This window comes from Dendronephthya gigantea, unplaced genomic scaffold (assembly GCF_004324835.1).
Source record: "Dendronephthya gigantea isolate DGI-Jeju-01 unplaced genomic scaffold, DenGig_1.0 000005F, whole genome shotgun sequence".
Taxonomy (NCBI): domain Eukaryota; kingdom Metazoa; phylum Cnidaria; class Anthozoa; order Malacalcyonacea; family Nephtheidae; genus Dendronephthya; species Dendronephthya gigantea.
In genome coordinates, this window is record NW_021163015.1 from 3951780 (window position 1) to 3977244 (window position 25465).

Consider the following 25465-nt stretch of genomic DNA (forward strand, 5'->3'; position numbering starts at 1 on the left):
TAATTTATTCAACATGGTGGGAAATTCAACTTGTAGTGTTTCAAATATTTGCGGCAATCGTGGTTTTATCTCAATGTAAAATGTAATCACTAACAAAATTCTTGAAGGTTGCAGAATATATCTAAATGGATGTAAGTCTACGTAGCATTTCTTTGCGTTTTAATATGTATTGAGTCAAGAATATATGAAAAAGGAAACGGTTATGTTAAATAGTTAATAAACTTTCTTCTAGAAAGTTGTTAAAATTCGAGAGATCAACCCACATATTGTATGCAGTCTTTGTGCAGGATATTTTATTGATGCAACAACAATTACTGAGTGCCTTCATACATGTAAGTTTTTACATTTTTTTCCATTTAACAGAAGTTGGAGTTCCTGTTAACAATTGGATAATGTCTCCTAGAGTATTTTACCCCATGAAATGGAGTTAATGAAATTTTACTTTATTAAATGACATGTACCATGTTCTCTCTGATAGTTTGTAGAAGATGCATTGTCAAGTATCTTCAACTAAGTAAATATTGTCCCACATGCAACTTAAAAGTTCATGAAACTCAACCTTTACTTAATGTAAGGTAAGATAGTCTATTGCCACTTGTCATATCTTTGGCAAGTTCTTGTCAGACAGCCCTGACCATGAAAAACAAACATCTTTATCTATGTTACGTTTTAGTTTGGACAGGACAATGCAAGATATTGTTTTTAAAATTGTTCCTAACTTGTTTGAAGGTAATCCTCAAGGTGTTTGCTATTTAGTCTTCAATAGAGTTTACCATGTTGTATGGAAGATCTTTTCTATTTTCACAGATGAGGAAGCCAAGGAGCATGCATTTTATGAAGAAAGAGGAATGTCTGTACCAAAGAAAGAGACAGAAGGTTTATCTTTGTTTGATATTACTTCAATTAAATTAATTTAATTTCAATTCATTTCAAGTCCAGTAAGGTGTTTATGAGTTGGTATTATTTTCTTTTAGATTGTGAAAGTGATGATGGAAGTCATTCCCCAATAAGAAATGATGTCACAGAGTACTTAAATAATTTCAGAGATGATGAGTTGATTTCACTGTGCTTGAAACCATATGAGTGAGCATTTTTTAGTGTCAAAAGTAAACATTTCAGTGTACAAATATTTGACAAAATATTGTTCTTTATTTCCAGATCATATGAACATGATGACAAACTAGTATGTTTAAGTCTTTTAATGCTCAAATTTTATTATTTTTATACAAGCTTTACTTAATCACTTGCTCGCCCAGGTTTTATCACGGAAATATCTGCGCTGTTCACATCGGGTATTAATTTTACATCTTGCAAAAATTCTCCAAAGAAAAATGAATCTGCCCCAAGATACGCAGGTAAGAAGCAATGCTACAAATGACATCTAGTTTGCCATCTGTATATATTGGTCTGTTTCTTTTGTTTGTTCATTACAAATTGTATTTTGTATTGCTTAATTTCTGTAGCTTGACTTCCTTTGTGAAAATGAACTTGTTCATCCAGCCTGTTCATTGAAACAGATCTTTGTTGCAAATTGGAGACAAAAAGTAAGACAAAAACAAAAAGCAATTCAGCTTTGAGCAGGACTCTTTGTGAGTAATTTTTTTCTACACCTTTATCTCTCTGCAGGCATTGCCCATGTGTCTCCACTATCAAATTCATTTACCTACCCTGGCCACACAAACCATTGAAGAAACAGTTCCTGCAGAAGAAAGTATAGAGCCTATGACAGAAGATACTTGGTTGTGAATGTTTAGATCAATACCAGAAAGCAAGATTTTTTCTAATTAAACTAGGACACATTTTGTTTGCTCTGTCTATGGTTCGAGTCTAACTAAGAGCAGTTTTGGACGACGATTTTCATTGTAAATGATACATGTAAGATTAGGTTGAATTACAATAATTATAAGTTGTTGTAGTGGTATGATCATGGACCACCAGGTGAAATGCCGAGGTATGGTATATTTGACCTATACGCCAGAATATGGTATATTCAACATCTGTGGGATCAAATGTACCAGTTTATTTATAAAGTTAGTGAAATGGTGTATTACATTATAATAAAGCTCAATAAAAAGTGATATTCTTACACTATGTTGAATAATTATGTCGAAAAATTTATCGCGTTTAAATTATCTCGCAAATTTGGTCAAATTCAAGATGGCAGCTGGAACCACCAGAATGGAGGTGCAGGATTTAGCTGCTGGTTTGATCGAAAATTATATGAAAGCTGAATTGGAAGATGAGCGAACTCAAAAGATTAACAACATTAATAAAGGTAAGTAGCTGTAAATGCCTTTTTGTAAGACAAAATGCCGATTATATATGTTATTAGATAATAATAGTAATTTGTGGTTTTATCTGGGTTTTGTAGCGATCATTGCAAATGATCTTAGTCTGGTTGATATTGTGGAAAAGTTGGGGTAAAAATGTGCTGCTTCTTTGTTGAATGGATTGCTTAAGAAGATGCTCAGTAAAAGAAATCAAACCTAACTGCAGTTCTTACTTGCAATTAATTAATTTTCCGTACCCCAGACTCACTGCAGTGGTACTCCAATGGTTGCATTGGTACCCCAGTGTGCCAACAAGCATGGCACCTTGGAAGCACCCTGGGTGTATGCATTGAGATTTTCGTTTGACTTGTATACAAAATAACTTATTGTCTCATTTTAGACCATATCTAACAAACCCTGATGCTGGTGAAAGATGTAAAGGAACAGAATTATTACAATTCATATTACATAGGTTGCTGTCTTTTAAACTGAACGAAAAGGAAGGTAACTTTGATATGACTTTCACATTAGAAGTGAAAGCATTGATTTATGGACTTCTAATCTTTTGTTTTCTAGTCGCCGTCTTGGTTGAGTTCTTCTGTGTTCGCATGAAAGATCACTTCTCAATCATACCACATGTTGTGTCCGGACTACTGGCGTTGGTGGGTTTTTGCATTGTTCGAAATTACAATTCTGCAATAATAATGTTGAAAACTACAATAATACTAGGTGATTATATTTAATTTCAGGTCAGTTATCAAGAATTACCAGAAGATTTAACAATTAAAATTGTGAAAGAAATAGGGACGGGAATCCGTATTCAGTCACTACTACAAGCAGACCGACACAACGTTTTCACTTTGTTTTCTGTGCTATTGAACAAAAAAATGGCTGGTATGAACCACGGATATAATTATTTTGATTAAAATATAAATGTTTTTCTCTTCTCTTTATTCTTTTTTATCTTTATCATCTTCTAAGAACTCCAAAAACTTGGTGGAGATTTTGTCTTTTGTTTCATTCAGAGCATGGATGGAGAGAAGGTTGTTATGTTGATCTATGCATGTGCATACCTTCAGCACATCAAAATATTTGTAAACCTATGTAATATTTCAATTTTAGGACCCCAGAAATTTGCTGCTTTGTTTTAATCTTGTGCAAGTCATTGTAAAGAACTTCCCAATCAGTAAGAGTCTCTTTATGCAAAAAAACTATCATTATTTATTTCTCTTAACGTTAACTCTCAATCGTAAAATTCTCCACCTGTGTTTTAGCTCTTTTTGCAGAAGATTTATTTGAAGTTACCTCTTGCTATTTTCCAATTGATTTTACGCCTGTAAGTTTTAAACCATTTATTAAAACTACTATATCAACTGCACCATTTGTATTAGAACAATTGTAATTTGATCAATGGTGTACTTCCTTCTTTCAGCCACCAAATGATCCAAGTGCAATCTCACGAGAGCAACTTATCTTAGCTCTCCGTAATTGTCTTGCTTCTACATCAGTATTTGCACCAGTAAGTAATAAATAGTTTAATTGATAACACATATTTGTACACACACAAATAGCTTGACAAAAGACCTGAAGTGTCATTATTTCCTGTCTAGTTTTGTCTTCCACTTTTGGTTGAAAAATTATCCTCAGATGTTATTTATGCTAAAAGAGATGCCTTGTTGACTCTTGTGAGTTTTCTCTAAACTATTCTAGATACCCAATTGTGTTACAGATATATGCATTGAACAGTTGAACTGCAGTTAAAGGAAAGTATAGAGTATTATATTTTGTTTCTAGGCAACATGTGCAAATGCTTATGACTCAAGATTCATATTTGAATACAGTAATACATTGTGGGATCACATCAAAAAAGAGGTCAACTGAATTTCATAATTGCTTCATTTTTTTCTCTAACTTGATTTATTGAACAAAATATTCCATTTTCATTTCAGATCTTCGCATCTTCTGACCACTCAATTGAGGTACCAAGTGGTAATTAAGATTGAGTAAATTAGTGAAATATACTGTACTTAGTATCCTTTACCAGCTGATAGTTTTAGCACATATAGAATTAAAGTAATTCCGAAAAATGAAATCATAATACAAATTTTATTCTGTATATTTCGAATCAAGATCGATTCATCTTCAGCAGACTAGTTTACGTTTACAAGAAAATGGCGTATTCAACCATGGTCGAGTTCGCCAGAAAATGGCAAATACGACCATGGTCGAGTTCGCCGGAAAATGGCAAATACGACCATGGTCGAGTTCGCCAGAAAATGGCAAATACGACTATGGTCGACATCGCCGGAAAATGGCAAATACGACCATGGTCGAATTCGCCGGAAAATGGCAAATACGACCGTGGTCATATTCGCCGAAAAATGGCAAATACGACCATGGTCGTATTCGCCGGAAAATGGCAAATACGACCATGGTCGTATTCGCCGGAAAATGGCAAATACGACCATGGTCATATTCGCCGGAAAATGGCAAATACGACCATGGTCATATTCGCCAGAAAAATGGCAAATACGACCATGGTCATATTCGCTGGAAAATGGCAAATACGACTATGGTCGAATTCGCCGAAAAATGGCAAATACGACCATGGTCGTATTCGCCGGAAAATGGCCAATACGACCATGATACGACCATGGTCGTATTCGTCATTTTACGGCCAATACGACCATGGTCGTATTCGTCATTTTACGGCCAATACGACCGTGATACGACCATGGTCGTATTCGTCATTTTACGCCCAATACGACCATGATACGACCATGGTCGAATTCGCCGGAAATATACAGAATGAAATTATTATTATGCTTTCATTTTTCGGAACTCCTTTAACTCTATATATACTTAGTATCATTAGGGTATTTTGATTGAGCATTTGTTGCCATATTTTTTTAGATGGCCTGTATTGAAGCAATCAAAAGTGTTGTCAGAAATTTGTCTACCGCAGAAGAGGTTCTCTTTTTGAATCTAACCAATTAAGATTTTTGACTTATTCTTCATGAAAATTCATCATTACTATTTTCTCTTTGTTGCATTCAGCAAAATCAAAATGGAGCTTTGAAGGAAATTCTAACAACTCTCCTTAATGGTTTGTGTCTTATTGTTTAATCTTTTCTAATAATTGTGTTTCCTCCAACATGCATCCCATCAGTCATTGTGATCGTTATTTTTATTAGATTGCAAAAGTCATTTACTGCAACCTGATCATAAGCTGATGAGAACATCAGCCAGTTTATTGCAAAATGTTTCAATGGCTTCTGGTATGTTAAAAAATTTATTTCATGGAATGTTTGATTAGGTAATTGTTCCAGAAATCTGGTGTGATATACTCTGGTGTTTTACAGATATGTCATGTGCTGAAATTACTGATAAAGTCTTTCCAATTCTCCTAAAACAGTTTGAATGTGAAAAGCAGGTTTGTTATAACTTATACTTCCAGTACTAGCTATTAACTTCTATTATAAACCTTGCAATTTTTTATTAACTCTCAGATAAACAATCAAAAAGCAATCTTGGACGCTTTGCTTGGCTTTCTCCAGGTTGCAAAGGATTTCCAAGGCAGAGGTAACCTTTTTACACAGCCTTCTTCTGATCTTAAAATAGTTTGTTAGGGTCAAAACTTGTTAAATTAGCGTGTATGGAAATCTCGTGAAACTAGTATTTGTAGAACGGTGAAAATATCTCTGCTTTGCGTTAAGATTCTGCGAGAATTTTGGAGAATTACAAGGAATCTCTTCTGGCCTTTCATGCTCTGTGAACCATAATCCTTCATAGAACGCGGGGCTGGTTGGTTGCCATGGTCGCTACACTTCTGTTGAACAAGAGAAATTAATCAAACGCGTAGGCTTACTGTTACATATTCCCGCAAATGACCACTTTTTAAATCGGTTTATTAAGGTGATCATTCCTAGATCACTTGGTTTGATCATTTAGATGATAAAAAAGATAGTCAGGTAAGCGAATTTTGTCTCGAAGAAATTCTTCATTTTTTCTAACAGACCCACGTGCACATCACGTGTGACATGCATGCTATTTTTTAGACATGAGGCAAAACTTGCTTTGGCCTATCTCTCGTCCCAGTTTCCCGTTCTTGTTCGCTCACGGGTGGTAGCACAATTGAGTGAAAAACTAACGAATAACGGTAAAATTGATTGACGAGGTTCATTATTATTAGTGAGTTACTATGTTAAAGATAACGGTCTCATTACGGTACTTTCTTATAGATGATTCAAATTTAATGGAAACAGAAAAAGAATCTAGCAATACCCCTGAACGTCATCATATTAACCACGAGTACCTAGTTACCACGTTAGCCACCTTGTGTACCTCACAGGAGAATGTGGAATATATTGTACCATGTTTGGTTGAGAACCTCATGATGCTTTGTCAAAGTATGTTTTTTGCTGGGAGTCTTGAACGTCTGTGTTAATTTGTTAAAATATGATAAATTATTTTTTAGATATTAGTAATACAAATCGAGAGAGGGATATGTTTGTGTGGATTGTTTTGCAGAATATATTTGAAGGTAGGATATGGATGGTCCATACATATGGCATGGTGCTGTAGGTATGGTATAGTGTGGGATGGTTTATTGGGTGTATGTTATGGTAATGTGTTAGTGTACTGTATTATGTGTGTATTTGGTATGAAATTTATAAATTTATATTTAGGCGGCCTTAGCTTTAAACATATGGATTATATAAAGACGTTATATTCTACGTGTTTTAAAACTGCAGTCGCCAATTCACTGGACAGTGAGTTTGATATCGTTTTGATACATTTGTACCCATGCAATACCTATACGGCATTGATAGTATGCTATACGCTTATCTTTGTCCAGAGCAAGAATTCGTTTTACATCGGATCCTGAAGGGTTTCAAAAATTCTCAGAAGTATTTCCGCTAAATTACCTGAAATTACGTAAGTTCTAGGAATTCTAAGGACAAGGTGTTTCAGTTGATACTCAATCTGTGGAATTTAAGGCAATTTCTTACGCACTTAACCAACATTTTGTGCGATGTCTCAAACCATCATCATTTGTATTTTTTTATACAGCTCCTCTGATTCGATTGTCTCAACAATCGGGGAAATTTTTCTGGATAGAAAACTTGAACGAGCCAATTGTTCCGCCTTATCAAATGGACAAGATTTTGACGTATTGAATGTAAGAAAAAGTTGCCTGTTTAATGAAATTTCTTTATTCGCTAGTTTTTTTTTCGATATCTATTTCGAGTCACTCTCACACTTCATAATCTTCTCGCTTTTTCCAGGCCTCATCACCATGGCAACAGACACGGCTGGTTATGTTAATTACAGCAACACTCTGTAACATTTCAAAAACGGTAACTTACAACTCCATTGGTTGACCGAAGAAATATAAAATATTGTAGTAAATGTCGTTTAATCACTGTTTTTTAGGCTGTTATACCTCGTTTAGACAGCTGGTTCTCGTTTGTTTTCCTAAGTACAGAGTCCACTCACAGGAAACAAATATTGAATCATCGAAATGTTTAGCTGGTCTTATCAACAGAATACCTGATGGTAGGTCTTGTGTACGTCTCAATACTTACCGATCATAAAGATGAAAGTGGTTAAGTTGTATTTTCGATTGTTTTATGGCTATAAATAAAGATGTTAAAGTCGAAGAGGAGATAAAAAAATGTCTTGAAAAGTTGGATCCATTGTTGCAACAAGTTACTGATGAGGACCGGAAATGGCGCGCGACAATTGTCTTAATATGGGTGAGAGTTTTCATGGGAAACACACACGTATCTTTCTTTAACTTCATAGGACAGTTTCAAGCTGTAATATATTATCTGTGCTGATTCGTAGGTAACAAAAGCTGTGTTGATACGAGGCCACAATCTTGGATTGAAACTACTTGAGAAGGTGCGGTGTAAAATAACCCTCTGTTTTGAATACTAAAAAATATAAATTAATCTTCAGTGACAATTATTGTATAAAGAAATTATATGTTGTATTAGTTGTTAGGTTTATTTTGTGACCCAGCTATAAACCAATGTGCCGCTGATGGTTTTTATATTATCATGTCCACCCCTGAAGATGTTATGAACAATTCATATAGTGCGAATATTAAGGTTGGTATTGTGTTTAAAAGTGATGCGTTTCGTTTGAAAGTGATGCGTTTGTTTGAAAGTGATACGTTTTGTTTGAAAGTGATGCGTTTTGTTTGAAAGTGATGCGTTTTGTTTGAAAGTGATGCGTGTTTGAAATTGATGCGTTTTGAAAGTGATGCGTTTGTTTGAAAGTGATACGTTTGTGAAAGTGATGCGTTTTGTTTGAAAGTGATGCGTTTTGTTTGAAAGTGATGCGTTTCGTTTGAAAGTGATGCGTTTTTTGAAAGTGATGCGTTTTGTTTGAAATTGATGCGTTTGTTTGAAAGTGATGCGTTTTGTTTGAAAGTGATGCGTTTTGTTTGAAAGTGATGCGTTTTGTTTGAAAGTGATGCGTTGTGTTTGAAAGTGATGCGTTTTGTTTGAAAGTGATGCGTTTTGTTTGAAAGTGATGCGTTTTGTTTGAAAGTGATGCGTTTCGTTTGAAAGTGATGCGTTTGTTTGAAAGTGATGCGTTTTGTTTGAAAGTGATGCGTTGTGTTTGAAAGTGATGCGTTTTGTTTGAAAGTGATGCGTTTGTTTGAAAGTGATGCGTTGTTTGAAAGTGATGCGTTTTGTTTGAAATGATGCGTTTGTTTGAAAGTGATGCGTTTGTTTGAAAGTGATGCGTTTGTTTGAAAGTGATGCGTTTGTTTGAAAGTGATGCGTTGTTTGAAAGTGATGCGTTTTGTTGAAAGTGATGCGTTTGTTTGAAAGTGATGCGTTTGTTTGAAAGTGATGCGTTTTGTTTGAAAGTGATGCGTTGTTTGAAAGTGATGCGTTTTGTTTGAAAGTGATGCGTTTGTTTGAAAGTGATGCGTTTTGTTTGAAAGTGATGCGTTTGTTTGAAAGTGATGCGTTGTGTTTGAAATGATGCGTTTTTTGAAAGTGATGCGTTTGTTTGAAAGTGATGCGTTTTGTTTGAAAGTGATGCGTTTTGTTTGAAAGTGATGCGTTTTGTTTGAAAGTGATGCGTTTCGTTTGAAAGTGATGCGTTTTGTTTGAAAGTGATGCGTTGTGTTTGAAAGTGATGCGTTTGTTTGAAAGTGATGCGTTGTTTGAAAGTGATGCGTTTTGTTTGAAAGTGATGCGTTTTGTTTGAAAGTGATGCGTTTGTTTGAAAGTGATGCGTTTGTTTGAAAGTGATGCGTTGTGTTTGAAAGTGATGCGTTTGTTTGAAAGTGATGCGTTTTGTTTGAAAGTGATGCGTTTTGTTTGAAAGTGATGCGTTTTGTTTGAAAGTGATGCGTTGTGTTTGAAAGTGATGCGTTTTGTTTGAAAGTGATGCGTTTGTTTGAAAGTGATGCGTTTTGTTTGAAAGTGATGCGTTGTGTTTGAATGTGATGCGTTGTGTTTGAAAGTGATGCGTTGTGTTAGAAAGCTTTGCGGTGTGTTGTGTGGTAATATTATGTTAAGGAATTTAATATCAAGCATGTCTCTCATTATTTAGCTCATGTACAAACAACGAGTGTTTATCCAAGTCTCGCCAATGCTGACGAAACTCTTTCACTCCAGTTCAAACGGTTTGTTATCAAAAATTATTTCATTTCGTAGATATATATTCAACGTTCCACTCAGAACCTGTCCTAGAACGTTGCCAGTTTGGGCTCAAGCCACTTTAGCCAGTCTCACTCGGCAACAGTTCTCAGTACGCCTTGATAGTTTGTGTGGATATTTTATTCTAGAAACAAAGCATCTTTATCTCTGTGCACTTTCACATATCTTACATTGGCTGCCCAAACAAGTTCTTCTTAGTGAAATACCAACAGTAGGTTAAACTTTGTCCACAATTTCTCATTTTATGCTCTATACTGCTCTACTTTATTTAACTAAGACGATTATGTTCATAATTTTCTTAATATTTTATAGTTGCTGCCACTGCTTGTTCAGTCATTATCCTGCGAAGAATCAAATCTTCAACTCTCAACTTTAGAGACATTCTACTCGTTAACTCATGACGTGCCCAAGATTATCTCGCAATATGTTACGTCACTCGTACCCAGGTACATACACCTGGCACAGAATGCGACGTCTCTGGTGAGAATATCTCAGAACAGATATTATCATTTTTTTCTTTCTCTCTAATGTTTGTTATATTTTTCTCCAGAAAATACGATGTATGTCTCTGAAATGTCTCGGAGTTGTGTCTGTTTTACCTCATCATGAAGTAAGTTATTACTAAGTATTAACTATAGGCTAGACCAGGGAATCTTCTTCAGCCTCAGACTTGTTCAAACAAGTGCAAGCTGTATTTTTTGTCCAGGGTAAAGAAAGTATTTGAAGAAAGTATTTCTTTTTAACAACAGGTTTACCCTTATAAAAAGAAAGTGATAAAAGCCTTAGCAATGTGCTTAGATGATCATAAAAGACTGGTGAGAAAGGAAGCTGTTCTCTGCCGAAATGAATGGTAATTGAATTACTTGTTAGCCTGGAATCATCACGATTACTCTGATATGATGATGTCTGATTTAGTTTGTTTTAAAATTTTCCAGGTTCCTGCTTGGCTTGGCTGCAGAATAGTGTCCTGCAAGGCGGTGAGAAGATGTAACTTGTAAGGCAGGCAATAAGACGTAGGATACGCTGGAAAGGAATCACCTCAAACCACCACTTGTGCGTGGTTTAAACCTAAAACCTTTAACCAAACAGGGGCAATTCATATGGTGAATTATAGTCATGGTTTTAAACTAACACACTCCCTTGTTTCTCGTCTCGACGAGAGGACAGCTGAACTGCTTTATGGCTTGATTTTAAAAGGTACAAATCAACGTTCGTATTGGTAGATGAACTTGCTGATCTGTAACATTGACCTCTGAACTATCTTGGCTTGATGTGTTGTGATTTAAACCTTACTTAATTTAGGGAACGTTACCCATACACACAGACGATTACTGTATCACTCAATTATTTCGTGTATTTGCGTGTGCGTCCCGCGTGACGTACCCAGGAAATAAATAAAGTAATCATCATTGTAAACACAGCGACGTAAGTTAAAATGCAAATAGAAATCATAGTAAATATGTACAAATTTGAAAGATTTCTATTTTTTTATTTTGTGATTTTTCTTGGAGAGGTGACAAATCTAATTGGTAAGTGTCTGATATTGCTTTTTAAAGTATTTTAATTCTTTGCTGCATCACGGATGCATTTCCGAAACACCTCATAGTTGTTCTCCACTTAAGTTGTCTTTTATAATTAGCAGTTTCACCGTGAATATTAAAAGCTAAGTAGCATATGGATATTAGTTTAGTTTACTAGTAATAGTCTTGTTTAACAACGTTAATCTCATCAGGCGTTCATGCCTACTGGGCCTGACAAGCCAGCTGTTGTTGCATCAATTCATGCAGGTGTTAAACCGTAATTCTGCCTTATCACTTGCAATGTTAGCTGATACGTGTATTAATTTCAGGACAAAATGTATACTCTGTTCCTGATGTGATGATGTTTGAAAGCAATGATTTGATCTATTTTCATGTCATTCAACCAAAGAAAGTTAGTTATGTATTCAAAGCACGTTTGGCCCAGGATTTTGGAGACTTTTTTGTAAGTTTCGTTTTTGAAGAAAAATTACCAGCTTTCTCATTCACTTCATTTTCTTGCTTACATGCAATAAACATGAGAAAAACTGTTATTTTCTTCCTAAATTTATAGGATATAGTTTATAATAAGATAAACTTGGTACCAGTGGAACCTCCCCTTGGCTGTCTGGATATTCAAAATAAAGATTTGCTCTCAGGATCTATTGCTTTAGTTGAGCGTGGGTAAGTAAACACCTCTCAAACATTTAAGGTTGCTCATGCAGTTTCGCAGCGTATCTAGGTTTGGGACATGTCTACTTTCTGTTATTCTCTAAAGGAAATATTTATTTTCTTTAAAGAGAGTGTTCCTTTTTAACCAAAGCGAAGAATGCAGAAGATGCTGGTGCAGTTGGTGTATTAATAGCAGATAATAATTTTAATAATGATCGAGTATCTGTCAATATGATCAAAGATGACACAGATAGAAAAGTGAATATTCCTGCTGGATTTATGTTGGCAAAGGACAGGTAAATTATGGCTATAGTTTGAAGAGCTGCAATACTTAATTTGATTGATTATTTTTTATATTCTATGAATAAATGAACACTTGAATAAACACTTAATGGGGTTGAATTTCAAGTGCACCTATATCTTGCAGTAAACATATCAAAGATGCTCTAAAGATTGAGGGAATGTATGGAGCCATAATTACTATTCCAGTGAATGTTACCACCTCACCAGAACTGTTTATTAAGCAACCACCATGGTCATACTGGTAACATTAATTATCCTTAATAAATGTAATAATTGAAGATCAAAGGGAGAAATATTTTATTTTATTAGCTTAAAGCCTGTGTCATAATGACTAATTTGAGTCATATGTCATATTTCAAATACAACTTTGTGTTACAATTTTTTTTCTCCATTTTTCAGTTTTTAAATACCTTGATAAAAAGGTCATCCAAAAATGATTTAGCATTTGTTCTGACATTGTTTTCAGGAATCGATGATTTTTTGGATGTTTGTTCTTTTTTAACATGATTTATTCCATTATAACATTTGTTGTGTGGATATGGAATGTTCTTGTTGGCTTTCTTTTGAAAGTAATCGTTTTCCAGCACTTGCCAAGGTGACCAGGTACCATTAAATAGTTTAGGATTAGCAGTTGCCTCACGATCTGGATTATAGACTGCTCTACCATGTTGCTGGTGATAAATCAGCCGTTTAAACATTGCTGCGGCTATTTTCTGCTTTCGAGAAAACAGGTTGTCGTATTCACACGGATCTAAATAGAATAATCAAACTCAACAACCAGCGTCATAAAAACGTGAGTACAATCTCTCTAAATACAGATGCTCCTCTAATACGGGTGTCTCTAAATACGAACATCTCTCTAAAGCAGGTGCTTTTCTCATAAAGATGTCTCTAATACGAACACGGATACGGGCCCCCTTAAACGGATGTTTCTCGAAAACACCTTTTAAAAGTCCGAGATCGAGTGTTGAATACCTGTCTCAATGTTGTATAGACACGGTGAGATGGACGGATCGCAGTCGAAGGTTGAATCCCTTTTTTCAAACTTTGTGCACAGTAATTCTGCTCCAGACAATACTTCCATCTTTAGAACCTTGAAATCATCGTCTGGATCTCGTCTCGACTGGAATCTCTGAACGAAGAAATACCAGATGAACGTGTTTGGTAAAGAAAAGTTAACAACATCGTGATCGTTCGGGAACACCTCATTTTAGTTGCAACGTGAAGCTCTTCTCTTCTCTAAACAATCATCATCATTGAAATAGCATCAGCGGAACCCCGATTGTAAGTATGAAAACTTTACCTGGTAAACCACGATGAATAGTAATTCATATTTTGATTCACGATCAACTTGTATTCCCCCATCCGGATTGCAGCAGTTTTAGTGACTGGATCTATATTGTGGAGCACTTCTTTCCGGGGGGAAGGCTTACTAAATGATATCATATCCCACATATTGTATCCATCCACTTTAACCTTGAAATTATCCAAGTCTCCGCCGGCCGCGTGGTAGAGAGTTGGTAACCAGTCAGTAACGTGCATAACTTCTTCACTAACTCGTTTGTTGTCAATCAAGAGGGGACTGTGTACGAACGCTAGACCACGCACACCTCCCTCCCATAGTGTATGTTTGCCTCCTCGAAGGGGATAGTTGCAGCCCCAATTTCTATGGAACATATTGAGGAAAGACAATTGAGAATCTCTGACTCTGAATAACTGTGTTTCGATTAACAAATTAGAATACCCGCAAAGTTCACCTCACAAGCGTTCCTCCTACCTTTCCATTCCGTTTGGCGCCCCTCCGTTATCCGTGACAAACACGATAATGGTGTTGTCGTATATTTTCTTCTTCTTCAATGCTTTGGTTACCTCGCCGATGGATTCATCCAGTGAACTGACCATTGCTGCATACGTCCTTCGTTCTTTGTTTGGAATGTGCATGAAGTTCTGAAAGAAAGTATTTTATCAATACAAAAAGAGGGATAGTTGGGCGTCTGGAATACTTAACCTACAATTAGAGTGGATTTAGTTTAATCTTCCTCTTTCCTAACACTAGATCAATAAGAGATTATCCTTGATAGACTTCTGGTAGTAGATTAAGATCAAGAGATTTACTAAGAAATCTATGCTTTTCTTTCCCCTGTAGTAATATGGATTAACATGGAGAGGAATCTGAGAGAACCATTCGGTATAAGCTGAGTTTCTTCACCTTGATAAGTTTATTTGGAGCTTGCAATGGATCTTCAGGATTTCCTGTGTGAACAGCTTGATGTGCAAGGTATATAAATAACGGTTTTTCTGTATCGTGCTTCTCTATGATATGAATAGTTTCTTTTGTGAACATGTCTGTAGCATAATGACCTTTTTGATTTTCAACTATCTACAAATAAATAAAATTAATAGTTGACTTTTTGACCCATTATTACGACGGTAAATTGTCAGTGTATTCTACTCAAGATATTTAACAAACCTTGCCATTTCGTCTTAAATCTAATCCAGAATACTCTTGATGGACTCTATGGTTCCAATAGTCTTCTTGACCGTTATAAAAGCCAAAAAATGTGTGAAATCCTCGCTTCTCCGGCGTGTATTGCTTTTTGAAAAACCCAAGATGCCACTGCCAAGAAATATTACAAGAATATCAGCGTATTTACAGTCGTGAGATAACTTCACAGCTGGAATTGCTGTGTAAAGGGATTCACCCTCCGTAGCGGCTTTAACAACATGAATTAAATCCTTACCTTTCCTACACCATGAGTAACGTAACCAAGTGGTTTAAGATACTGTGGAAGTATTATTTCCTCCAGAGGCAAGCCATATGGTTGAGTGCTGAATATGGACCCATGCTGAAGACCTACAGCGGAAAGAATAGTTGGATTTTTGGTCGGATTCAGCGGCGATCGTTCTGCGCAAAAGACTGACCTAATTTAATCGGGTGTTTTCCAGTGAGAAGTGCAGCCCTAGTGGGTGTCCCTGTTGGTGAGACATAGTGACTGTTCAAAATCACTCCCTCGTTTGCTAGTTTATCAATATTCGGAGTTGGAATTTGGTTCGAGCCATGAAAACTGACATCATCCCATCCCTAGAAAGATGAATATTGCATTAGATGCGTCGGACTTTGGAAATTAAAAATTGCCTCGATGTTGCTTGAGTCGAAATGATCGAACTACTTTACCAAATCATCTGCCATGATAACCACTATGTTCGGTCTCTTGGAGTTGGATTTGCATTTCTTAGCAGAACTTGATAGCAAACTCAACAGCAATATTGATACAACAAACCTAAAGTTTCAGTGAATATGCGCATGATTAGAGCTTAGCATTAGTTTATATAATGGCTAAACTGAATTGATCTATTTTGATACAACTGCTGGTGGTTGCATTTGGTTCAGTTGGATTGAAGACGACATCAAAAGATATTTATTTACATGTGTATTGCAGTGGATTCACTTCATTTGAATTGCTGCCATGCTTTTTATAAATTATAATTCAATTCATAGAAATAATCGGTTTTTTACAAAAACTTTACTTATCCCCATGACGCCGGAAACATTGAATTATTCTGACCTCTTTTACCACTGAGACGTACTAATAAGAACATTAATATTTAAAACTTACCGAAGAAAAAGACTTCTTTCCATTTTTAATATTCTAATTGCGCGTTCGAAGAAGAGTTTTCAGCACTCTTCTCCCCAATTATTCAATTTAGTTGGTAAAATAATAAAACAGCGACATTATAAAAATGTTTGAAAATGCTAGTCAAACGGTAATTAATTACTTGTACTACCTGCTTGTTTCAAAGTTAACTGACACATTTGTTTTGAAATGTTTGTTTTGCATCGATTCATTCAGAGGAAACAAAGGAATTTGTGTGTAGCCCGCATGTGTGGCTGGTTATTTCAGGAGAAGGTCGTCTTACAGAATTCAAAACGGCGGGGTACATAGGATAGGACTAACTATTTTAAATAGTTAATCCTATCCTATTCACCCCGCCGTTTTGACATTAAAATGTCATCCATCCAGAAAAAACAACGAGATGTAAAATGTTCATTACGATGCAGCTTGAGAGATTAAAGCCACGGACATTTTTAGGAGTACAGGAAACATTCTTTTCCTAACGAGCCATATTTCCTAGTGAAATTGCAGTATTCATCGCGGAAGAAATGCTAATCAATTTCCCGTTTCTTTCACTTGCCGTGATGTATTCTGGGAAAATCCTTGGGAATCCTTGTTCCCAATCCTCGCGCGGGGACATGTCTCATGTCGGTTCGAAACTCCCAAAACGAAAATAAATCGAAAATGGTTTTACCTTTGACTCGCTTTCTGCTATGAAAATAACATTTTCAGACAGCGGAGCAGATACATCTAGATTCTACATTACTGTATATCGCTTAAAGTCACCAGGCAAGGCGAAAAGAGTGAGAAATTACAAGTCAAAGTACCGCTTGTTTGATGTTTATAGAGTTTGGAATATTCAAAACTAGTGAATGTTTGTGATATTTTACCAAACAAGTGGTCGAGATGTCAAGACACGAAGGTAATATATTGTTTTCTTGCATTGAATCGTACTGTTCCGTTTGTTTTTTCAACGTTTGTGGTTTAATTGTTAAGATATTTATTGAAGTGTACTACCAATTATCAATATAGTTTGTTCTTTATGAATGACCAAACCAGACTTCCTTGCATATATAACTTCCTTGCTCATGTAGTATAAAAAGTTCATATTTATTGCCATTCTAGTCAATATTACTTCTGCAATTTATGCAGTGTATTTGTTGGGAAGATGTGTTGGGGAAATGTATGCTATTACCTTATTAGCACATGAGTTATAAAGAAGGAATTTTAGTTGAAAGAAAGTATTGGAAACTATTGATGCACATTTTCACGTCCTGATTTTTTTTGCATGCATTTTATCTCCTTGCTTTGCCACTAAGCAATTGAAAACAGCTTTCATGAATATGCTTATTGGGAACTGAGCCAACCAGGTTTTTTGAGTTGAAAACTTTAGTGTCTGATTCTGTCTAATGACAGACCCATGCTTTCACTATCAGTTGCATATTGGTACCTCTCTTAATTCAGTACCTGATAATCAATCTAAATCTAGCCCACAAGAGGCATGTCATTCCTTTGAAAATATTGTTGCATACTTTTTAACAAATTTTTTTGATGTTTCATCATCAGGTGTAAGCTGTGACTCTTGCAGCAAGAATAATTTCCATGGGAAGAGATTCAAATGTTTAATATGTTATGACTATGATCTCTGCGCTCAGTGTTATGACAGTGGTGCATCAACCACAAGACATACCAAGGACCATCCAATGCAATGTATCTTAACAAGAACCGATTTTGGTATGTTAAAAATGGCTGCATTATGATGGACATATCAGATGTCTTATTGTATCATTCGCACTTAGTGCTTTCTTGAACAGTGTTTGTGCTTACCGTTAGAAAGTTTATGTACCTGAGCAGTTCTGTTTGTAATAATTTAGAGCTTTATTATGGTGGTGAAGCATTAACTGTGGATCAACCTCAATCATTTTGTTGTCCATTTTGTGGCAAGCTTGGATTAACTGAGAGTGGTTTACCAGAACATGTTACAGCAGAACACCCAGATTCCACTTCTGAAGTTGTAAGTTTCCTCTGGTATCAAATATTGTATCAATTAAAGATGCTCTATGATTTAATGAAGTGTTGTATCAATTAGAGATACTGTATCAATTAATGAAGTATTGTATCAATAAATATAATGTGTCAATTAATAATGTATTGTATCAATTTAGGTTTGTCCTGTGTGTGCTGCTTTGCCGCGTGGTGACCCGAATCATGTAACTGATGATTTCATTGCTCATTTGACAATGGAACATAAATCACAATCAATAAGAGATTTCATATCCTTTTACTTCAAAGTACTGTGATTTATATATATGGTAGTAAGCTATCTTAGTTTATGTCCAAACTATCTGAGAAAGATATCTTCAATGTTCTGGTGCAGTGTAGGTATCATTCTACAATAAGCTGTCGTGGTTTGTATCTGAACTACTACTTAGGGAAGGCACCTCAAACATGGTGAAAAAAAGACTTATTTCAACAATTTTTCCTTAACTTCATTTCACGATGAACCAACAGGGAGTCGAGTCAGACGTATTCTTCATGGCGGCAGGAGCCTGGGGCAAGCTCGTGCTAGGAGAGCAACCAATCAGAGTTTAGGAAACTCGACATCAACAACGCCGCAACTCGTTTCTAACCCTGCAAATGTTCGTGATACAATCGATCCAATTGCTGAGTTATTGTCGCAGCTCTCCGGCGTACGACGAAGTGCGCAACAATCCCAGCAGTCTGTGCAATCCCAACTACAACTCTTGCAACAACAATTACAATTTGAAAGACAACAAGTGCAACAGACTAGAGAAAGATTAGAAAGATTGCCAAGACGACCAATGAATTCAGCAGTCGGCTCAGCAGCGCAAGCTTCACAGCCACCTCGAAATGAGAATACTAATTCTTCAAATTCTGCTTTTCTATTAACAAGGTGAGATTGGCTGAGATCATTGCCTAATCTAGATTAAGTTTCCAGTCAGGTATAACTGGGGGTAAGTCTGTATCCATGGGGATATGTCCTGCTTTGCAGCAAGCATTTTTTCCGCTCCCTTCGTACCTTGAAAATAATTTTTCTGTGGAAATCAGGTTTGAAGTGCCATAGAATGGTAGGTTTTTGAGTGGCTGAAGAAGGGGAAATATGTTTCCTTGGTTCGTGTTAACAAATGTTACGATAGTTTTCAATGTATTTGTCTTGTTTAAAGATGTTACGACAGTGAACTAAAGGCGAACGAAATGTCTGAAGTGGAGGAACAACGAGCAACCAGGAGTCTTTTTGTTCAAGATCTCTTGGTGTCAACCCTCGAGTCTGTAACGTCAGCACGGCCAGATGAACTGTTACCCATTGAGGACCAGACCTTACTAAGTACTGCTTCTGATACACCAGGAGGAGATGAAGTGAAAAATGAACGACTTTCAGATGATTTAGAGTTGATAAGTCTAGACGATGCGGAAGAGAAAGAGTTATAACCATTTCCTTACAAGGAAAATAGAATTTGTAGGTCAAATAGGAAATGTTTTATCGTTTTCCAATACCAATGTTTGAAATGCAAGGTATAATCTTATCAAGAAATCTTTAAGGTTTCATGATCCAAAGATTTTACTAGGAATACCCTTGGCAATAATGTGAAGTGGTGCCTGGTTAATAAATGAAATTAGTTTGGTATCATAATGACCCAAATCTAATTCTATCAACATTGAGATGCGTACAGAAGTTGAGAACACGGGACAATCGCTCAAGGGAGGATAGAGCGTGTAAATGACTTGCTTTGAACTATCTAACTAGTGTGCGGGAGTATCTTTTTTAATTTTTTGTCGTGATTGTCGGTTGCGTCTCTGTCTGAGTCTGGTTCACTGTAAGAAACCTTATCCCCAGGACTTTCTGGCGAAGCAGCGTGCGCTTAGCAGGTAGCCCTGGTTACGAGCTCTATCACGACATTATTTGATTTATTACACTTGCGATATTTTTACAAATGATAGTCGGCGCTACAAGAGTAAATATTGTAGGAAAATTGAACAAAATGTCATAAAACAGTTGTTGTGATTTGTAACACAAATGTTTGAGAATCTTGTATGCATTTCTGATTTTAATTTCATTTTCTCCAAGTTTTAGTACTTAATTATCATTCTGTTTTATTTCATTCTATGCATTGTCTCGCAGATTTTATTAATGCGTAAAATTCGTCATTCTAATACTTTAGCAATCGCCACAAAAAATGTACAGAACCATAATCTTGAGTTTATTTTAGACAAAGCTAGAAGTACATATATTTTCTCACAACAGGTCTAAAATCTTCATTTGAACTTTTTCAAACCTTTTTGCAGTTTTGAAATTTCAATAATGATGCTTGGAGTCAAAACATGTAGTTTTTATTGTACAAGAGATGCTTAAAGCATGTAAACGTATGTAAATTTACGTTGATTAAACTCCACGGGGGCTGAGAAATTTGTGTAGGATATGTTCAATTGTCCAATCACCTGCTGACTTCAAGAGCCGTATTTAGCAGCTGGCTTGCGAGGTTAACCACTTGCCGCGTATGTTTTCATTTTAGATCATTTTGTTCTAACTGTAGTTTAAAATACGTTAGCAACGGTTTTATACCTTGCTTTATTGAGGTCATATTCGGCTTTGAAAGATATATGGTGAAAGTTTGGTAAAGGTATATTTACTGGAAGACTGGACTATAAATGCTCGGCAAACATACAAGTGTAGTTCTGGATTAATATTTGTTGACAACAAACAAGTCTATTGTAAATATGAGTAAAATCTTTCGAAGAAAAGGCTTAGCATTTCTATCAGGACTTATTTCACTTCTTACAGCTGCGATTGTTGTGACGGTATTGATAAATGATCCTCATAAACCAGAGACTCGTCCTTGGTCTTCCTGGGTTCAGGCAAACTTTACGCGCACAATACAAGTGAACGGAGCAAGACAAGTTCTGGCGAAGACTGGATGGACTTATTTTGGTTTGTTCAAAGGTTACAAAGAGAAGTCATATTCCGGGGACTATCAAGGATTGAGGAAGGAATATTTTGATGGTAAGTTGCCTTAGCGGAACATAAAATGTGTTAATGAATGTGTTTCAAGAGATGGAGGAATGCTAGTTGCCTGGAAGGTAAATAAGTTTTAGTTCTTCACAAGCGAGTTACAGGTGACGTGGAATTGATGGAGAAATAATTTGTTTCATAGGCTTTCAACTGGAAAATTTAAGTAAACTATTTGTCGTCTGACACTAAGAAATTTGTTATTCAATTCAAGGCAAGTTAGGCTGAGGAATATTTGTGATGCTGAAAATCATGTAAACCAGCATGAATATTTAGATTTGTTCTGATTTCTTGAGTTTTCTGTCAGGATCCTAAGCTTTTCAGTTATGAAACGCGGAACAACAACTACAATGAAACGCGGAATGTTCTCAATAAAAAGTTATCGTAAGGTATAAAAGACTATTATTGATAACCGCGGAAGGATATGAATTATTCATTTATTCAGGTGTTGAAATTATTCCATTCATCCTCAATTATCGACTGAAATATCATTCTCTTCAATTTGTTTCACAACAGTAATTCAATGTGGGCACATTCCTAATTTAACGCCTTGATGCGAGCAAAAATTTACTAGTAATTGGCTTCAATGAATCCGTGTTATTCGCAAGTTTTCCCTGTACTGCAAGTTCCACACGATACAGAATTCAAACTGTGTGACTGAGCCTGAGGTTAGCTCAACTCAGTTGGCCGACTAGAGATTTCTAAGGCACGAATGGTATTACTACATTAGTTCGGTATTATGTCTTACGTATGATGATTTATGCATGGAACCGACGAAACGCACGTATATTGTTGAAATTTGATAAATAGTTTCAAAACTGTCTTCTTCCCTTGCTCAAAGGAATAAACTCCATCTCATCATTTCAAAAAATATTTTGTGATAACTCTATTGAACTGAATGATTGCTGATCAGAGCTAATTTCAACAATAGTTTTAGATAATGATTATTCAAACTTAAACAGGTCCATAGAAAAGATTTTCTATGTACACAAACCTGTGACTGTTACCAAGTTACAAGAATCAGATATTCAAATGAAGCATTATTGTCAGTGTGAACCTAAAAAACATTTCTGAAAGCAAACAAATTGAAAGATCGTTTAAGGGCTAACTTTATCTTAAATTGGGAGCATTTTTGGCGATCTACGACAGGAATTCGTCTTTGGTGTTTTAGTTTAGCGATCGTGAATTTCTGTAGTTGAGATGGGCAAAATTTGTCGAAGAAATTCATTGTTCTTCTTTGCTGGCGTACTTGCTCTTTGCGCCATTGGTTTGATAATATTCGCTCTCGTTAGTGAAGACTGGGTCCATTGCAAGATTAAGCGGCGATCGCCAAAAGGAAATCAATCGGCTTTTGTCACTTTTGATACGGGTTGGAAAAAGTTTGGATTGTTTGAAGGATGTAAAAAATTAAGAGTCGGAATGTTAGACAGCGTAAGAGATGAGTGTTTCGAAGGTATTTATAATGGCTGGACTGGATGAGGAAGTCCATACAATCCAGTTATAACAATAATACGGCTAGAAATATCATAAATAAATATATAGATGAAGTTGCTAAACTGCGTGAGATTTTATACCAAATGAAATGCCCGAGGTCTGCGTAAATTAGAAATAAAATATATTTAATGAAATAAGCAACCACATGCAACCTTAATTTAGCCGAATATCTAAGAAAGCGTCCTGTCAACTAGAAGACTTATGGCGTCGATGTGGGATAAGTTATTGTACAAAGATAATTTCAAATGCATTCTAACCTGTTAGCTTTAGAATGTGGTGTCTTGCGGTCAATACTCTAGGTTCATGCATGCAGTAATCTATACAACAGATTAATCCTTAATCTTTGCTTCTTGCAGTGTTCAAGGAATTCGATGGTGTTTTTAATCTGAAGATCCTCTACGCTGTGATTGGATGCTTGGTAGTCGCTGGGATTGTGTTAATAATTTGTGCTGGACTCAGTTTTTACAACGAATTCACCAAGTCATCATACGTCATCCTTGGTTCACTCGGCCTTTACGCCTTCAATGCTCTCGCGTGTGAGTTCTAAATGATTTATGTTTATTCAGATATATTCCACTTCAATCGATACAAGGGTTTGTATTACTATTTACTGAAGAATAATGACCAGTTGGTTTGGACCGCTTGTCCACTCTAGATTTAGAGAAAGGTCCCCCTCTTTTTGAAATATTACGTGGATATGGATATAACTCCTCTGCCCTCTGGTGGTGAAATACATAAAACAATCCCGTAATTATTTCATATGAATTTATTTTAGTTTTCTTCATGCTGTGCGCTGTGGGCCTATTCTCGGGGCTTTATCATCAACAAATACGAAAAAACGTTCTCACAACCGAAGAACTAGACAAAGGTTTCGACAGCGAGGACAACACTTCCCTCAAGTTTTCATTCTGGATTCTGGTTGGTGCTTGTTTCTTACCACTGTTAAACATGACGTTAACTTTCTTGAACAGTGCAAGAGCGAAGAGTTACTTCAACAAAACAACTACGATACCCACCAGCAATGTTGATGGGATGATGCTTTACTAAAAAATTATGCAAGAAACCTGCTGGGATGCCCTGGATTTTTACCAGCTTCTAGTTCTGTATTGAGGAATCTGGAATTGTAAAACGCTATCTTTGATATTTGAAAGTAAATGACCTTGAGTATTTAAGACATTTAATAAAATTTTATATTTCTTTAGCTGAAAACGAACTACACAGGCTATAGAGTAGAGTATAGGCTTCTAAGGGAGGACAATGAAGATATCTTTTATTGCTGCAAAAAACCCGAAAAAACATGATATAAAAATGCTTTTATTTAAGCAATCATGTAAGGTATCATTTAGCCATCAGTCATGTAATTAGTATTTTATATTTAGCACTATCTAATCACCTTGGCACGCGTGCTTTCTGAAAGGAAATGTTGGTATAATATATGTTACAGTTTTATTGATCATTCCAGGAATTCAACCTCAACGTTTCTACCCGCATTCGACAGTTCGTTAAATCACCAAAAACATTTGGATACCATTCCAAAAGACATGTTACAGGGGGAGGGACACGCTTAAACGCTTTTTCCATGGTACCATAATATCCACCCAGCTTAGTCACTGATCTATATAGAACATTGTAGTGTACCTTTTTTGCGCATGGGTACGATGCTGTAGCCTGGGTACGAGGCAAAAAGAAAACAAACTTTATGATTTGAAAATTGAAACTTAAAGAATGTTCACTTAATTACTCTAAAATGTGCTTCAAAACAACATGTGGAATCTGTGGCAAAATCACTTGGAAAGGTGAGGTTCACATTTTATACAAAAAGAACTTAAAATGTGTGAATTCCTTGCTTATATTGCTTCTATAATGGAGTTAAATATCCTTGTAGGGTGTGGAAAGCATGTTGATCAAGTGATGAAAGATGTACCCAAAGCAGAACAATGTACATGTCCTCGAGATAATGTTTAACTGCAATAAACCTCTGCAGTGAAATGAAATAACTTAGACAACACAATGTTATAACACATAGTTTACACATACATACTAATTGTTACAGAAAGGGCAACTATTGCTCAACTGACACTAATTTACACTACAAGCTGATTAAATTTTATAGTATTAATGTTAAAATTTGTGTAATATACATGTAGCAAATATCTTGTATACAACATGAGTACTAACATGCAATATATGTGAACAGTGTCTTTTATATCCCTAGTTTTTCTCTAGCTTTTTCTTCAAGATCTAAGTGACAAGGTGAGTTGTTTAGGAATGGTGTCCATGTTCCTTGTATTGAAGGATTATCTGTGTACCAACGTCGAGTATTTTTTTCTAATTTCTTTCCAGACTCACTTTGTAACCTATTTATCCATTTTTCTATATCTTTTGTATCAGTATTTTTGAGTGAAATCACCTTACTACTGCCACTTACTAAATTGAAAAAATATTATTTGTATTTTTGTATTTGAAGATGTCTATACCAAAAGCAAGGTAAAGCCATGAATGCATAATTCAATGAAATGAATACTCATAAATGGGTTAAAAATATGCTTTGTGCACTTACAATAATTCGCAACGATACGCGGATGCCTCCCTGGTCTTTCGACGATATATACAGCGATATTTGGATTACTCTCTGTGAATTTTATCACCTTTTTATCAACAAATTCTCTACAGAAAGCAGTTTTAAAGAGACGTTGGGTGAAAAAGTAAAGTTTCACAAAACAGTTTAAACGTTTATGTTTCAAAGTACCTCATTGCTCTGCTACTTCCACCGACAGGACAAAAATTAAACGTTAATCTTTTCAACTGGCAAATATACCTACCAAAGGCATTCGCGACCGCCATGTTATTGCGCAATATCTTCACAATCAAAAATCAAAAA

The 25465-nt window shown here is 35.8% G+C and overlaps 7 protein-coding genes and 1 long non-coding RNA gene across 8 annotated transcripts; 6 read left to right on the forward strand and 2 right to left on the reverse strand.

Annotated features, from left to right (window-relative positions):
• Positions 1-41: 41 nt before the first annotated feature.
• Positions 42-2072, forward strand: LOC114516373 (polycomb group RING finger protein 1-like). The gene is made up of 10 exons (XM_028535829.1): positions 42-131; positions 233-332; positions 479-575; positions 674-729; positions 808-876; positions 975-1083; positions 1159-1183; positions 1257-1355; positions 1464-1544; positions 1627-2072. Exons 1-10 carry the CDS (start codon positions 126-128, stop codon positions 1744-1746), a joined length of 762 nt encoding a protein of 253 aa, XP_028391630.1. The 5' UTR covers positions 42-125; the 3' UTR covers positions 1747-2072.
• Positions 2073-2156: 84 nt separating this feature from the next.
• Positions 2157-6045, forward strand: LOC114515919 (MMS19 nucleotide excision repair protein homolog). Its single transcript, XM_028535237.1, has 18 exons — positions 2157-2275; positions 2372-2420; positions 2671-2774; positions 2847-2932; positions 3020-3164; positions 3252-3313; positions 3393-3456; positions 3545-3606; positions 3703-3789; positions 3881-3955; positions 4065-4142; positions 4220-4249; positions 5184-5240; positions 5328-5376; positions 5465-5548; positions 5633-5703; positions 5780-5852; positions 5987-6045. The coding sequence occupies exons 1-18, from the start codon at positions 2158-2160 to the stop codon at positions 6043-6045; spliced, it is 1353 nt and encodes a 450-aa protein (XP_028391038.1). The 5' UTR covers position 2157.
• Positions 6046-6203: 158 nt separating this feature from the next.
• On the forward strand, positions 6204-11899 carry LOC114515920 (MMS19 nucleotide excision repair protein homolog). The gene is made up of 15 exons (XM_028535238.1): positions 6204-6241; positions 6329-6429; positions 6512-6679; positions 6748-6813; positions 7707-7829; positions 7920-8029; positions 8121-8177; positions 8273-8386; positions 9852-9924; positions 10087-10169; positions 10271-10438; positions 10509-10568; positions 10708-10808; positions 10894-11487; positions 11808-11899. Exons 1-14 carry the CDS (start codon positions 6222-6224, stop codon positions 10919-10921), a joined length of 1272 nt encoding a protein of 423 aa, XP_028391039.1. The 5' UTR covers positions 6204-6221; the 3' UTR covers positions 10922-11487; positions 11808-11899.
• A 1629-nt stretch (positions 11900-13528) lies between these two features.
• Positions 13529-15036, forward strand: LOC114515983. Its single transcript, XR_003686259.1, has 3 exons — positions 13529-13734; positions 14597-14728; positions 14950-15036. It is a non-coding gene; the product is annotated as an uncharacterized LOC114515983 (long non-coding RNA).
• Positions 13739-16312, reverse strand: LOC114515982 (arylsulfatase B-like). The gene is made up of 8 exons (XM_028535312.1): positions 16068-16312; positions 15626-15731; positions 15373-15532; positions 15192-15304; positions 14921-15067; positions 14660-14830; positions 14228-14397; positions 13739-14116 (listed from the first exon to the last, which is right to left on the reverse strand). The coding sequence occupies exons 1-8, from the start codon at positions 16088-16090 to the stop codon at positions 13750-13752; spliced, it is 1257 nt and encodes a 418-aa protein (XP_028391113.1). The 5' UTR covers positions 16091-16312; the 3' UTR covers positions 13739-13749.
• A 148-nt stretch (positions 16313-16460) lies between these two features.
• LOC114516259 (E3 ubiquitin-protein ligase KCMF1-like) lies at positions 16461-20274 on the forward strand. Its single transcript, XM_028535683.1, has 6 exons — positions 16461-16986; positions 17631-17798; positions 17939-18078; positions 18230-18337; positions 18563-18978; positions 19250-20274. The coding sequence occupies exons 1-6, from the start codon at positions 16971-16973 to the stop codon at positions 19512-19514; spliced, it is 1113 nt and encodes a 370-aa protein (XP_028391484.1). The 5' UTR covers positions 16461-16970; the 3' UTR covers positions 19515-20274.
• A 253-nt stretch (positions 20275-20527) lies between these two features.
• On the forward strand, positions 20528-24561 carry LOC114516289 (clarin-3-like). The gene is made up of 4 exons (XM_028535720.1): positions 20528-21084; positions 22941-23120; positions 23360-24380; positions 24470-24561. Exons 1-3 carry the CDS (start codon positions 20802-20804, stop codon positions 23629-23631), a joined length of 735 nt encoding a protein of 244 aa, XP_028391521.1. The 5' UTR covers positions 20528-20801; the 3' UTR covers positions 23632-24380; positions 24470-24561.
• Positions 24562-24769: 208 nt separating this feature from the next.
• On the reverse strand, positions 24770-25428 carry LOC114515922 (39S ribosomal protein L43, mitochondrial-like). The gene is made up of 3 exons (XM_028535239.1): positions 25334-25428; positions 25145-25251; positions 24770-25011 (listed from the first exon to the last, which is right to left on the reverse strand). The coding sequence occupies exons 1-3, from the start codon at positions 25426-25428 to the stop codon at positions 24788-24790; spliced, it is 426 nt and encodes a 141-aa protein (XP_028391040.1). The 3' UTR covers positions 24770-24787.
• Positions 25429-25465: the final 37 nt, after the last annotated feature.

What these genes read in the sequence shown, in the direction of transcription:
- LOC114516373 (XM_028535829.1), top strand. An exon ending in CAACCTTTACTTAATGTAAG is followed by an intron (nt 576 to 673) that starts GTAAGATAGTCT and finishes GTTACGTTTTAG; the next exon opens with TTTGGACAGGACAATGCAAG. An exon ending in CTGTGCTTGAAACCATATGA is followed by an intron (nt 1,084 to 1,158) that starts GTGAGCATTTTT and finishes CTTTATTTCCAG; the next exon opens with ATCATATGAACATGATGACA.
- LOC114515919 (XM_028535237.1), top strand. Translation starts at nt 2,158, where the DNA reads ATGGCAGCTGGAACCACCAGAATGGAGGTGCAGGATTTAGCTGCTGGT. An exon ending in ATTTGTCTACCGCAGAAGAG is followed by an intron (nt 5,241 to 5,327) that starts GTTCTCTTTTTG and finishes TGTTGCATTCAG; the next exon opens with CAAAATCAAAATGGAGCTTT. An exon ending in TCTAACAACTCTCCTTAATG is followed by an intron (nt 5,377 to 5,464) that starts GTTTGTGTCTTA and finishes TATTTTTATTAG; the next exon opens with ATTGCAAAAGTCATTTACTG.
- LOC114515920 (XM_028535238.1), top strand. Translation starts at nt 6,222, where the DNA reads ATGATAAAAAAGATAGTCAG. An exon ending in TATCAACAGAATACCTGATG is followed by an intron (nt 7,830 to 7,919) that starts GTAGGTCTTGTG and finishes CTATAAATAAAG; the next exon opens with ATGTTAAAGTCGAAGAGGAG. An exon ending in GTTCTCTGCCGAAATGAATG is followed by an intron (nt 10,809 to 10,893) that starts GTAATTGAATTA and finishes AAAATTTTCCAG; the next exon opens with GTTCCTGCTTGGCTTGGCTG.
- LOC114515982 (XM_028535312.1), bottom strand. Translation starts at nt 16,090, where the DNA reads ATGGAAAGAAGTCTTTTTCTTCG. An exon ending in AAAACACCCGATTAAATTAG is followed by an intron (nt 15,305 to 15,372) that starts GTCAGTCTTTTG and finishes TTTCCGCTGTAG; the next exon opens with GTCTTCAGCATGGGTCCATA. An exon ending in TTACTCATGGTGTAGGAAAG is followed by an intron (nt 15,068 to 15,191) that starts GTAAGGATTTAA and finishes ATTTCTTGGCAG; the next exon opens with TGGCATCTTGGGTTTTTCAA.
- LOC114516259 (XM_028535683.1), top strand. An exon ending in CAGATTCCACTTCTGAAGTT is followed by an intron (nt 18,079 to 18,229) that starts GTAAGTTTCCTC and finishes GTATCAATTTAG; the next exon opens with GTTTGTCCTGTGTGTGCTGC. An exon ending in CACAATCAATAAGAGATTTC is followed by an intron (nt 18,338 to 18,562) that starts ATATCCTTTTAC and finishes ACTTCATTTCAC; the next exon opens with GATGAACCAACAGGGAGTCG.
- LOC114516289 (XM_028535720.1), top strand. Translation starts at nt 20,802, where the DNA reads ATGAGTAAAATCTTTCGAAGAAAAGGCTTAGCATTTCTATCAGGACTT. An exon ending in GAGGAAGGAATATTTTGATG is followed by an intron (nt 21,085 to 22,940) that starts GTAAGTTGCCTT and finishes TGCTTCTTGCAG; the next exon opens with TGTTCAAGGAATTCGATGGT. An exon ending in CGCCTTCAATGCTCTCGCGT is followed by an intron (nt 23,121 to 23,359) that starts GTGAGTTCTAAA and finishes AATTTATTTTAG; the next exon opens with TTTTCTTCATGCTGTGCGCT.
- LOC114515922 (XM_028535239.1), bottom strand. Translation starts at nt 25,428, where the DNA reads ATGGCGGTCGCGAATGCCTTTGGTAGGTATATTTGCCAGTTGAAAAGA. An exon ending in GGAAGTAGCAGAGCAATGAG is followed by an intron (nt 25,252 to 25,333) that starts GTACTTTGAAAC and finishes TGCTTTCTGTAG; the next exon opens with AGAATTTGTTGATAAAAAGG. An exon ending in GCGTATCGTTGCGAATTATT is followed by an intron (nt 25,012 to 25,144) that starts GTAAGTGCACAA and finishes TTTTCAATTTAG; the next exon opens with TAAGTGGCAGTAGTAAGGTG.